This window comes from Musa acuminata, chromosome BXJ3-9 (genome assembly GCF_036884655.1).
Source record: "Musa acuminata AAA Group cultivar baxijiao chromosome BXJ3-9, Cavendish_Baxijiao_AAA, whole genome shotgun sequence".
Lineage (NCBI taxonomy): Eukaryota > Viridiplantae > Streptophyta > Magnoliopsida > Zingiberales > Musaceae > Musa > Musa acuminata.
In genome coordinates this window covers 1,728,773-1,741,720 of record NC_088357.1, presented here as the reverse complement: position 1 = coordinate 1,741,720, position 12,948 = coordinate 1,728,773, and the positions used below count along the sequence as shown (strand labels likewise).

Genomic DNA, 12,948 nt, shown 5'->3' with positions numbered 1-12,948 from the left:
TGTTGGTAATGTGTGCTTACATTTGTTTTTTGCCCCCTCAATTCTCATTGAAGAAGCTTTACTTTTGTGTGAAAATTTTAAGCTATGCTTTTCTGCTTGCTTGCTTGCTCGCATGGCGAAGTTTATTGTTTTATCCTTGTCACATACCTGATGCTGGTTTTCTCATATTTTTTGGTGCCACCCATTACCATTCCCTTTCTTGCCTCCTCTTCTCTGCTTGTATTCTGCAAATGTAAAATAATGATTGTGGACATGTAGATTTTGAACAGCATTCATACTAATGGCATTAACAAATTCTCATGTTGCAAACCACACTAATATGAAAAATGGATTTCTTTTCGACAGAGTATTGGTTTCTTTTTTATTCAGGAGCATAATTTATCTTCATGAGTGCAAACCAGACCCAATAATCCATTGTCACTTAAAACCAAAATCAGATTATCCATTATCTAAACTTCAATCAAGTAATTGAGATCATTCGTTCATAGTTACTTGTTGTCTATTATATGATTATGATTTACGGTTAAGGAGTCAGAAAAGTTTTGCTAGATGATTGCGATCGGTCGAAGGTGGCAGGCTTTGGCTCGATTAAGATGTTGAAAATATCTCATGACAGATACAAGCTAGTGTGAATCCCATGACTGATACTAACAGTAAGTTGCATTATTCTGTACAGCAAAAATGAACCTACGGCGATTATAAACCTACTACTCTTGCTTCCTTCCAGGAGTACAATAAAGGTGCACACAGGTGCCATATGCTGTTAGGATTTTACTTTATCGAATTAGCATAGATTAACACCGATGGACTACTCGATTTTATTTGCTACTATTCAAGTGATACATGAGTCTTGTTCTAAAACATACGATCAAGGTTTATCAGGAAGTTTGAATCATGAGGATCTTGCCCAAGTTCGAATCATTTTGAAAAATCATAAAGAGCTTCTAACTTATTAACTTGCCAGAGTTAATTAGGCATGAATATTTATAGCTTCTAATTGAAACATTCATACTTTGTTTATGTACAGTTGACTTCGGTATGTTTAAGACAATGCACTGTTCAGAGGTTGCTTAGTTCTTTTTGGCTTAAAGGAAGATTAAGTAGGAATGGATCGTTAGCAAGTGATTCAATCTTCCCTTCTGTGATTATTAACTATTCTGGTCATTTATCATGGAACACCACTAGTTACATATCTATTTAAACAAGGTACCTTTGTTTGACTTTGAATCCTATTAGTCATCGAGGCTGTGAGACAAGATCATTTTGTTATGGCAAGATCAGATGGAGCATCCTGGGTTTCTGTGTCCCTGGTTTCTAATGTTCTGCCTCATGTTATATTCATGTCATTTCTTTTCTTTCATTGTCCAAACACGAAAGTCTTTTTCTGTTAGATTCTGGAGACATTTCTAATGAAGAGGTTGATTAGACACAATGGTGAACCAAAATGTTTGACCCAATCAATCATGATGCTGGAAATGTTGCTTATGTGAAATCTGTGGGATCCTTGTGGTTTCTGCACTTCCAAGTTCTTACTAAGATTAAATAGTTGTGTTCAAGTTGGCTCTCACTATGATGATGTTGCAGCACAAGTATGTAATGCTTGTCGACGGACACTGCTTCCCAACAAAGATCAGTTCCTCCAGGTAAAGAACAGCAACTCTTTGTCATTCATTACAAGCCAGATTAGATTGCAAGTTGTAATATGTGTACCGAATAATAATCATCTGATACGAATCAAAGCAGTTGTTTGAGATACCTTTGGAAGAGATCGTGGCTTGAATTTTCTAGCTTCCATCTTGATGTTTGGAAGGTTAATAAAAAGATATCTCTGTTGCCTCCAATATGAGGATCTAAACAAGTGGCAAAAGTTGTCGAAAGATTTCAATAAGATTACCACTGAGTTCCTTCGAAATATATTTTATGCATTTCATGCATGTTAATTTTCCTGGTGTTGGCTAAAATCAACTTTACAAAAATCTGCTTTATATTATGGTCAATCAAGGGACAAAAGCATGAAATAAAAGGGACTCACACAAGATTCAATGAAGAGAGATGGCTGGCAAGAGTCAGAATCCTGGCCCTTTGTCTTCAGGTAATCCATGGAACAGCGAGAATGCCTGTTCCTGAGGCAGCTGCAGCCTTCTCTGGGCAGCTCACATGATGTTTCAGACCTCAACCCTTCTCTTTGACATTATTCCACGGTGAACTTTCCCCCTGCAAAGCCTCAGAATACCTCATCGGCAACTGTATACTGGCATCATTCTTGCCAAGGTTCTGTTTTGACCAATACAGTGGCTATGTGACTCTCTGAACTTGGCCAGGCAAAAATGAACTGACTTTGGTACCGAACAATCATGCACTCAAATGAAGGTCTATCTGTGAATAAAGTTTAAATCAGATGACACGTGGAAGCAATATTTTTCATTGCAATGCAGAGAAATGTATGAGGAGATATATTTTCAGATAAATACAACAACAATAAAATCTTAAGTACTAATTTTTTTTGGGTCAGACACTTTGCCACCATTGAGCTCTACATGTCATTAGATCTCAGCCTTGCACCAAAAGGTAACTTATTTTGCTTCCAACTACCTCACAAGATAACATAAGTTCCACACTTCATTCACCTCCACAACAAGCTTTTACTACTAGCATTTACATAATATAAACAAGTCACAAAGATCTACAAAGATGATAATCTTAGCCACTCAAAAGCCTAAACTCTAATCCTTAGATCTACAAAGATGATAATCTTCAGAACATCGAGGCTCTGATGCAAGAACACTGGGGAACAACAGACGTGATGTTTGGTTCATGGTTACTGCCTTACTGGCAAATGCCGTGTCATGATGATGATGTCATGCTCGTTGATTTTTTCGACCTCTCTGCAAACCTGATCGAGAACTGCAAGGAAATCTCTTACCACCACGAAGATTCTAAATGGATGATCCTCCTCTTTGGCCGAGTCCCCATGGAAGAATTCAGTGGTCTCCTTCACCATGGATAGCACAAAACTCTCTCGAGCTTGGATGTCCAAGATTGCACCTTCAGCCTTTCTCAAGAACCTGATGATGGCATCATGGAAATTGTGACCATCCTCTTTTGAGAACGAATCATTTAATTGCAGTACCTCATGGATCTTCCCAATTTCTCCGCCAAGTCTCATAACACAGCTGCTAACCATATTGCAGTCCATTGCAGCTGCCTTCTTGACATTGCTAAGCTCAATTCCCAGCCGGGACACGACATGGATTCCGAGTCTGCAGCACTCAAGATCTGATGCTGCATTCGATGGGGTTTTAATGCTTGAAGGGTTGAGAGCGAAAAGGTGGGATCCTTCAGCTCGACTGATTGCCTGGACAACAAAATGGAACAGGGTGGTCTTGCCATCTGTGCCTCTGACATCAACTAGCTTGAGAAGTGCATCGAGCTTGAAGGCATCTGCCTCACCATGCCTGGTACCAACATTCATTCGGTTCCAAGTCTTCAAGACTGCCTCCAGGAGCTTGTGGAACATCCTGCTGCTCCTCAGCTCTTCGCAGGCTGCCTGAGACATTGACAAGTACTGAGCTTTGCAAAGCATGTCCAAATATAGGAGCCACTATAAATCAGAGACAAGAAACATAATTTTAATCATGTCTATATATGAAACTACTAGTCACTTATAATTGAACAGCATATTAAGTGATAAAATTAGTATTTAATTAAGAAAGAGTATCAAGTAATAATATTCCTATTCAATCAGTTTCACCTTATTTGACCTCTAATTTCGATCATTCACCTTGATCATGATTTGTCATATATATATCTATGTGCATATATATGTACATACATATATATGTACATACATATATATGTACATATATATGTACATACATATATATGTACATATATATGTACATACATATATATGTACATATATATGTACATATATATATATATATATGCATACATATGTATATATACGTACATATATATACACATACGTATGTACATATATACACACATATATATCTACATATATACACACACACACACACACATATATGGCACCAAATGAGGTCAAATGATCGAATACATAATCATTTCAAACCAATTATTTGACAAACTATAATCAATTGTATCCATTCATTGGATTTTTCTAACTTCAATCCATTAAAATAATTGATTCGATTAAGATCAATTGTTTCAAAAAAGAATTGTCTAAAGTCTCAAAGCATATATCATTATTCATGCAGCCACAATGACTTTCACTTCATGCAGCTTCACATAATTGGTGAAATTTGAGAATGATAATTCCAAAGAGACTTACCTGAAGAGTCCCAAATAAATTCCTTAGGTAATTGACCTCTGAATCGAAAATAGCAATATAAAGCATGGCATCAACTCTCTTAAATGCAAACGGTATAAGGAGAACTGCCTTCAAAAAGCTTTCAGCTGGACCAAGAATGTAAGATGAATCATCCTTGTGTTCTTTCAGATTACGTTCTTCCTCTTTGCTTGGAACCATCTTCTTGAGTGCCTCCAAAACTTCATTTCCTAAGCTATCAGCATTACCTTGTTTTTCCAACACATACCATAATGTGTTAGTGAACCAATAGTACCACAATTCTGAGGATGAATTTAGAAAAGTCGCATAGAGGTTGATAAGAGGAACATGTACCCAATTGTTGTTCTGAATCCCAAGATATGCAAACAGTCAAAGGATAAAGGAAAGCGATACCTTCTAAGAGAGCCTCACAGACTTCCTCCTCACTCACATGCAGGGCCTTCAACATAATTGCAATGTTCTGCGACTTCTTAGGATCGAGGATGCAGTTCTCTTGGTTCGATGAAGGATATAGGAGTCCTCCGGTCATCTCCTTAGGTGCCATGCTTGTGTTACCACCAAACAATGTCTCGATCATCTCCTCATTTAGCCTGCAACTCCATGAGCTCAGACAAAGAAACAACAGAGGCATAAAGAAAATGCTTTCAAGACTTTAAGCTGAAAGACCCACTGGAATGAGCCTGAGTTGTGCTGATCCCACACCATCTTGCGGTCGGAGCTTGCTCGAACTTTATCCCAGTGCAAAGGCTTCAACTTTGGGCGAGGGTTATTCTCATGCTTCTCAGCTGCATTGGAATACTTTGATGTTATCGAAGAATTCCACACAACAGAGTTTCGGGGAGGTAGCAGAACCGGCGGCTGGAAAGCCGGTATCTTCACATTTTGATCCTTCTGGAATCCAGTTGGTGGTGGCGGCGGCGGATTTAGCTCAACAGCAATCGAGCCTTTAGCAAAGTCCCCTATCTTATTTGGTGACCGCAAGTTCTCTCCGGAAGATTGCAAGGTTCCGACCTTTCTATCGTAGTCCGCCCCCGGTGGTGAAGAGGGTGGGGATTGGGAACGTGGTCTAGCTTCCGGAGGTGACGATGTCGAAAGCCGCAGCAGTGACGGAGGTAAGGAGGAAGTGGTGGGAGATGACCGCGAAGGGGAAGAAGCCACATTGGACGACACGTACGAAGGCGTGCTCAGAGTAGAGCTCCGCGACCCGCACCTCTCCTCCACACCCAAAGCCGCCTCCTTTGAGCTCGACGCCAGGCCGGCAGCGCTCCCCTTGGAGCCAGGGGAGTTCTTCGGCGAGTAGAACCCCGAGGACGACGAGCGACCGGCGTTGGCACTCCGGAACTGGCGCGGCAGCGGCGGGAGGGGGTGAAGCTCCGGGGACCCGAGCTTCCGGTACGGCGAGCCGCCACCGTCGGCCAGCTGCGCGGCGGAGTTCTCGTTCTCTCGCACGCGGGAGCTCACAAGGGTGCCCAGGTACAGGAACTCCGAGCTGGACGGCCCCGGGGTGGCGGCTGCGGCGGCGGACGATGGGGAGGCGGAGAGCTTCCGCCCGTCAGGAGCGGCGGCATCGGAAGGGAAGAAACCGAGGCTGCCGAACCTGGCATCCTTGTCGGCGCCCGCTCGGCGGCAGCGGCGACGGAGACGGAGGAAGAGCACGAACGAGAGGCCCAGGAGGGCGAGAGCGAGGAGTGGTGAAGCGACCGCAGGGACGAACCTGGGAGAAGAGTGGCCGGAGGAGTAGGAGCCGAGGGAGGATATGTTAGCGGGAAAGGTTGGGAGGGTGGTGATGGTGGCGGGGAACGGGTGAGGAGGCGGCGGCGGGAACGGGGGTAACGGGAAGAAGGGGCGGAGGCGGTGGTGGGAAGAAGAAGAAGAGGAGGAGGAAGTGGGGTACTTGGGGAAGGAAGAGGAAGGGGGTTGGGTTGGAGCGAAGGAAGAGAACGTTAAGGGGAAGAAGGGTTGATGCAGAGTCCTCCTGTTGTAGATCGTTGCAGAAGCAGTAGTACTACCGATGGAGCGACGGAAGTGGAAAGGAGTGTAGCTGAGAAGAAAAAGGAAGAAGGCAAACACCGCCATTGTTTTGGTGAGAGAGACGGAGAGTGTACCAGAGGATGTCTAATGGTGAGAGAGACGGAGAGTGTTCCAGAGGATGTCTAATTTCAGGGAGTGGTGAAGGTTTGTACTGTTGCGGAGGCCTTAACATGGGAGTTTGCAGTAGCCATGCAACGTTCGTACAGCGGCAACAGGTACGCAGCTGGTCACCCAACAAAGATTAACAAGGAGAGTATAAGGAAACCGAAGAGGGTTTGAGGAGGATGCAACCCATATAACAGGGGAAGAGGGCGGCGAGAATGAGAGAGAATGGAGAGGTTTTAAGGAGTGATGGATTACGTGGATGTTTGCCGTGGGGAGGGAATCGTTTAAACTCACCGAGGAGATGAGGTTTAAAAGATGGGGGAACGCAGATGATGTGATGGGACATTTCTTGGAAGGGGGTATAACATTGTCAGGATTCAGAAGAGAGGGAGAAAGAGATGTTACAATGTGGTTTTGTTGGGCATTGGGAGCAGAGTCTCCTGGAGAACAGTGAGCAAAGCTTGCTTCGGAGTCTGGAAAAGATTGCCGTGTGCTTCCCGGATGATGTGCACCACCTCTTTGTCTCAGTTGAACGAAGCCTGAACAGCTCCTCAACACACTACAAAAGGAAGGACAACAACAGAGAAAGCATTAATTGGGAAGACAAGTCAATCTCGTGCAGTAATACAAAAAATAACATGTGGTGCAGTCCTACTTACTCAGTTGATGTCATACTTCGAGTGAATATTAATAATGAGTAAAAAGAACCAATTCCATTTTCCACACATATGCCGCCCACAGCAACTTCGGACATCAAAATTATGATAATATAACACAAGAAATTGGAGATTCATGACATGAAAAATGAACTTAATCCAGCAGTGCTCGAGCATAGAATGAAGATGAACTCAAGGAGTCCATAGAGAAGGATGAATAATAGCAGAAGCAAATTTAATCATGCTAATCCACCTGAACAGCAAGTTTGTCATTCACCTAACAGCAAAATTTGGATGTCCTTGTTTTATGCAAAGAAACCTTGTGCTGAAAACAACTGGAAGTTTCAAGATACTGTTTTTCATAAATCCATAATAATTTGATGCAAACAAAATTTAATCTAAACTACCCCTGCTCCTTTACTCATCATCTTCATCTTCATCAGAGCCGTCAGCAGTAGCAGAGTTAAGGGCATTCAACCGATCAATGAGCTTAGCTTTTCTCTCCTCGTATGTCAGCTTCTTCAAGTTATACCTACAAAGCAAATAAACACAAGTTAGAACAGAACATCAACTTACACTACATGTGTTCCTCACAGAAACTTGAACAGTCACATGGGACACAGTGCACATGTAGATTGAGCTACTTCAAACAATTGAATAAATTAGAATGAGATATATCATCTTCACCTCTTATGCTCCTTGGGAGGCTCCTTGGTGGATTTCACTGTTGATGGGTCCGCACGAATGGCAGCATGCACTTTTTTGTATAGGTCTTCCATGTCATCAGGTCCAACATTTCGTTTAATGTAATCACTAAAATGTGTCTGGTACTTCTCTGGCTCATCTTCCATCAGTGTCTGAAAAGTTTTTAAGACAAGAAAGGGTTATTGACCATTTCAACTGCAATTCGGTGGTAAAAACATATTTCCATTGGTTGAATTGTATAACATAAAAGGCTTGTACAGGTTGGTTATTTACCACTCTAATAATACTAACATATATCAAAATAGAATGCAGAATATACAGACTCCTACATAGGCTCCGGGCTAATAGGTACAGCACATGATTGCATCCCATAACCAACATTAAGGTTATGACTCCAGAAACAAAACAGCCACATGCATATTTCAGGTCCATTATATCATAGATAGCATATGACATAACAGACGATGCTAAAAATAAAATCACAACCATTTGACCATGCTTAAGTTGAAGAAAGCTAGGAAAAATACCAGATGGGTTTCTTATTGTTTTTTTCCTCACAGAAAAGAAACTGAAATATGAAATATGTAATGATATTCTATTTGCAAGGATTGTGATTCAAAATTCATCATTTTAATTTAAATCAAAATAAGTTGGAAAAAATTTAACAAGGGGATACTCATCAGAAGCCTGACCCTCATGTAAGAAGCAACATGGCCGCCAAAAATGTAATTCCTATGAAAATCTGCATCAAGCTGCTTCTCATCCTTCTTAAAACCTGCAAACCTCTTATCACTATGTGGAACATCAAGGCCACCATCCAATGCTCCCTGCAGATGACAAGACAAAGGTTCCCAATTGTTAAAACCAGATAAAACTAGCTTCCTCCAACACAAAAAAAACAGAACAATGTTTTAAGATAAAGATTTCTATAATCAATAACTAAGGATGACAAATGAGTTTATACATGCACTAACAGGCCTTCATCATGATAGACGTGAAACGCAAATATAATTGTTAATTAAAAATTAATAAAATGACCTTAGGTGCACAGCAAAACAAAAAGAACATTATAAGCATATATGTACAGAAAAGACGTGTATTAATAAGTGCAAAGTAGTTCCAAAAAGGCATTTGATGAGCCAAAGTCAACGGCATGTTGTCTTTAAAAACATAACATGTATATTCAATGTCTAAACAGAAAGTGAAAAGGCAACAATTAAACAAGTGCTGAACAAGTTTTTGTTGACTTGATAGATTCCTTACTAGTTAAATTTAGTCAATGCAGATAATTCCTTAATAGATTCTGTAAGAATAACAAGAAAACACAGAAACTTAACATGTATATGCAATCTTCATTGAGATTAATATAAAATCAAAGATCCATTTTTGAATCTTGAGCAGATGAAAGCATCTGATTTACCAATCCATGCCAGTCAATAAATACCAATATTATAGTCTGATCAAATATTATATCAGAACATATGGCAAAGTGCTAGTACAATTCATTCATTATTATTTTCTACTATCTAATTGGTAGATACAGAGTGGTACATGTCAGTAAACCACCAGGTATTCCAGTACCATATGGTCCAATATGTTACCAAGACCAATATTGTGGCAACAGTCGATACTTCAATTACTAGCGAATACAACTCTGAATCCAAGCATGTATCATATAAAATATAAAAACAAGTTGTGTGTTCATTGAAAAGGTGATGCATTGACCATCATTTCTCAGCACGAGGTTCTAGCTTTTTCATGTCTAACAGTTCGTATTCTGCGATAATTGGGTTGGAAACATTATGTGTTTCATTCATCCATTAACTCAACTCTGAATCTAAGCATGTATCATATAAAATATAAAAACAAGTTGTGTGTTAATTGAAAAGGTGATGCATTGACATCATTTCTCAGCACAGAATTCTGGCCTTTTCATGTCTAACAGTTCATATTCTACAATAATTCGGTTGGAAACATTATTAGTTTCATTCATCCATTAATACAACTCAAGCCAATTCTTTCACTATCATCAAAATATTTATTGTGTTTCCACAGAATTATCTAAGACACAGAGGTGCTGACTGCCACAAGCATGAGTGTGAATGCTAAATGATGAGCATACCTTGAGAACACCAAAAACACGATTGCCAGTTGTTGTCCTCACAAGGCCAACATCAAGAAGAGCACGGAAAGGCCTCCTACTCTCTGCAGGTTCAACAGAGAAATCTTCCCCAGTAGCCTTTGTTGAAAATATAACAAAAACATTAATATTAAGGGTGGATGAGCAAGACCCAAAACAGAGTGTAACAAGTCTGGAACCACATAGACAAAACGTTATACCTCAACATTACCCTGATATTCCTCATCCATTTCAAGCGTCTTCAAAACACGACGGGCCAAAAGAAGTCCAGTGCAATAAGCTGTATTTTGAGTAAATAATAGTAGAAAGAAGATCAGCACAAACAATTATATAATAGGGGAAAGCATAAAAGTTTACATGAAGAAATGCATGATAACCTGCTGCATAATTGGTAAGGCCTACTTCAAGCCCATAACGAGGTAATTCATGGGCAAAGGCTGAAGCAAGGACCAAATCTCCAGCAATACTTGAAGATATTATTTGTGCAACAATATCCTTGTTGGTCTAACCACATACTCAGTTAAGAACACATAATGATACTTAGAAGAAATGTAAATTAAAAAAATGAACAACTTGATGTCAGGATACAAAGCGAACAACAAAACGATATTTAGGTGTATTATATTTGTTCTTGTCTTGATTTATCAGCCGAATCCTTGCCCGATAGTCCGTCTTTCCCTCTGGAAAAAAAGTAAAACAGATGATGTTGGCTATGCTTGACTTGAAAATTAAATAGGAATAAGATTTCAGAATAACTATACCTCTCCTTCTCTTGTACTTGACTTGAAAACGCTTAAAGTAAGCCTTAGACTTGTGAGCTTTAACAAAAACCTAGAACAAAAATAATACTTGGTCATAAAATAGATCTAGAAAATGCATAACAAAACCAAACAAATGGCATAATGGAATGAAAGGTCTAGGAATTTAAATGTTGATCTAATACCAGTTCTGTAACTGATTGGACTAATGTGATTCTGGTATACTAGGTGGTATACTAAATTGTAATATCCAGTATCACTGAGAAAATAATAATAAAATACAACCCGGTACCTACCTACATGGTCTGGTACAACAAATTCCTTGGCGAAGATTGGATCCTGAAGCATATCTAATTTCAGATTTGGACTTCACTAAAATAGCTGGTAGGAAGGTGGATGATGAAGAGATCCACTACAATTTATGTTGTAGGAAATCTCTACCACCTCAATAGGTGGATGCTTTGTATTTGTGCACTTTCAATCTTAATAACCAACTTAACATCCTGATTTGGTTTCATTTGCAAGTTAATCTTACTTTCCGCGACTACGGCACTTGCACAGTTCAACTGGTTCTCTATGATCACAGTTGTAGCTGACTGGCACACAAAGAAAGAACCCAATCCTACAGGATGCCCAAAATAATTTGTTGTCTGCTAGAAAAGCATATTAAAGAATCACAAAAGACCCCAAGGCATCCAGGACCTAGAGAAAAACATCTTCAAATTTAGACATTATTGGAAGTCAGTCATAATAGTGGTTACATGGCATAAAAATCATACACATTCTATGTTGCATCGAATTAATTACAACATTCAGGTGGAAATCAAGTACAGAAACAGACAACTAATAATGCGGGAATAGGTCAAGCGATACAATCAAAGGCTTCAGTGAGAATTGAATCAATCAATACATCTGCATGATGCAATGTCTAGAAAATTCCTTGGTCCAGTTTCATTAAATAAAATTCATCTTAGACCACCAGCAAATCTGCAATATCTCTATCGGATAAAAAAAAAATGAAACTACGACTTACCACAGCATCAATTAGGTACCGTTAAATGTATATAAGATTCAGGAAAGTCCATCTGATAAAGCATTGAAGAAGAAGAAATGGACAATTCCCAAATAAAGTTTCCTTTCCAATTCTCAAACGTGCGGAAAACCAACATTAAACGAAACAAATAAAATCTACGAGACACTGCAGACCCTAAGCACATAAAAAAATTCATGAATAGCTGAAAACATCAGATCCTAAAAATCCGGTATCCATTATCCTTCAACCTAGTCGAAAATAACCCCAAAAGATGCCCACTTTCGAGCACGAAAAATTAGTACGCGAACACCAACACCATATAGCCAATACATATGAAGAAACCCTAGACCACCAAGCGCCAGACGTGGTTAGCCTATGACCCCAAAGCTCAAAAATGTCGAGATCCTTAGATCAATAAACTGGCAACGACTTAGAGGCATAATCACTGAGATTTGCAGTAGGAAGGAGGAAGAGTTGAACGGTCTTACCATTGCGCCTCCTTGTCTGCTCCGATCTCAAAGAGCGTCGCGGCAATGGAGACGAGGAGCAAAGAGACTCCAAGAGAAAGGCTCGTCTCGGTTTATAAAAACCCTAAAGACGCGATCCAACGGCCGATGACGATTAAAAGGAACGGACGGTTCAGATCGTCCAAGTCATGGGCGAGGGCATACATATCGCGACGGCCCCTGAAACGGTCTTCATCTATGCAGTATAGGCCGGCCCATTAAGGCCCATTTAGACTAACAATTATGAAGAAATACAATATAATCTTACCTATGCAACGATCTTAAATTTATTTTTTTGAAGGAATAATAGCACATGCAAAATCCCTCATCACAAGATCTCTATCAAAAGATGGATATTTAATTCATTGTCATTCTACTTATTATTAAGAAAATAGGTTCATGCAACATGTGAAGTTATTATAAACAAGCAATTATTCTAAGCCATGATATTAGAGATGGACAATCTATAATGATAAAGCTGGTGTGCATGGTTGTCATGTATGTTCCATCAACAAACACCATCGAAAGTGATTTGGCATATTCCAACCAATGCTAAATTATCTTATCTCTTTTTTATTTTTTTGACTTTTCTACTTGCTTTTGTTTAAATACAATGGCTGTACAATTCCCACTTTCCTGTCCTCATTCATCCCAATAAAAAAATAATCCTCTAAATTTTAATCT

At 39.8% G+C, this 12,948-nt stretch overlaps 2 protein-coding genes across 2 annotated transcripts; both read right to left on the bottom strand.

The window, feature by feature from the left end:
• Positions 1–2,556: 2,556 nt before the first annotated feature.
• Positions 2,557–7,263, bottom strand: LOC103996766 (formin-like protein 1). The gene is made up of 5 exons (XM_065166785.1): positions 7,126–7,263; positions 5,001–7,025; positions 4,724–4,920; positions 4,313–4,557; positions 2,557–3,547 (listed from the first exon to the last, which is right to left on the bottom strand). Exons 2-5 carry the CDS (start codon positions 6,404–6,406, stop codon positions 2,819–2,821), a joined length of 2,577 nt encoding a protein of 858 aa, XP_065022857.1. The 5' UTR covers positions 6,407–7,025; positions 7,126–7,263; the 3' UTR covers positions 2,557–2,818.
• A 73-nt stretch (positions 7,264–7,336) lies between these two features.
• LOC103996765 (large ribosomal subunit protein uL18) lies at positions 7,337–12,337 on the bottom strand. The gene is made up of 9 exons (XM_009417751.3): positions 12,247–12,337; positions 10,729–10,798; positions 10,556–10,647; positions 10,345–10,471; positions 10,168–10,247; positions 9,950–10,066; positions 8,520–8,654; positions 7,810–7,979; positions 7,337–7,654 (listed from the first exon to the last, which is right to left on the bottom strand). The coding sequence occupies exons 1-9, from the start codon at positions 12,247–12,249 to the stop codon at positions 7,540–7,542; spliced, it is 909 nt and encodes a 302-aa protein (XP_009416026.1). The 5' UTR covers positions 12,250–12,337; the 3' UTR covers positions 7,337–7,539.
• Positions 12,338–12,948: the final 611 nt, after the last annotated feature.

Excerpts from the sequence above, each read along its gene's own strand:
- LOC103996766 (XM_065166785.1), bottom strand. The coding sequence starts at position 6,406 with ATGGCGGTGTTTGCCTTCTTCCTTTTTCTTCTCAGCTACACTCCTTTC. Across the intron at positions 4,558-4,723 it reads CTGTGAGGCTCTCTTAGAAG|GTAATGCTGATAGCTTAGGA; the intron begins GTATCGCTTTCC and ends TGGAAAAACAAG. Across the intron at positions 3,548-4,312 it reads ATTTATTTGGGACTCTTCAG|GCAGCCTGCGAAGAGCTGAG; the intron begins GTAAGTCTCTTT and ends TCAATGTCTCAG.
- LOC103996765 (XM_009417751.3), bottom strand. Across the intron at positions 10,067-10,167 it reads AATATCAGGGTAATGTTGAG|GCTACTGGGGAAGATTTCTC; the intron begins GTATAACGTTTT and ends TTTTCAACAAAG. Across the intron at positions 7,655-7,809 it reads CCTCCCAAGGAGCATAAGAG|GTATAACTTGAAGAAGCTGA; the intron begins GTGAAGATGATA and ends TTTGCTTTGTAG.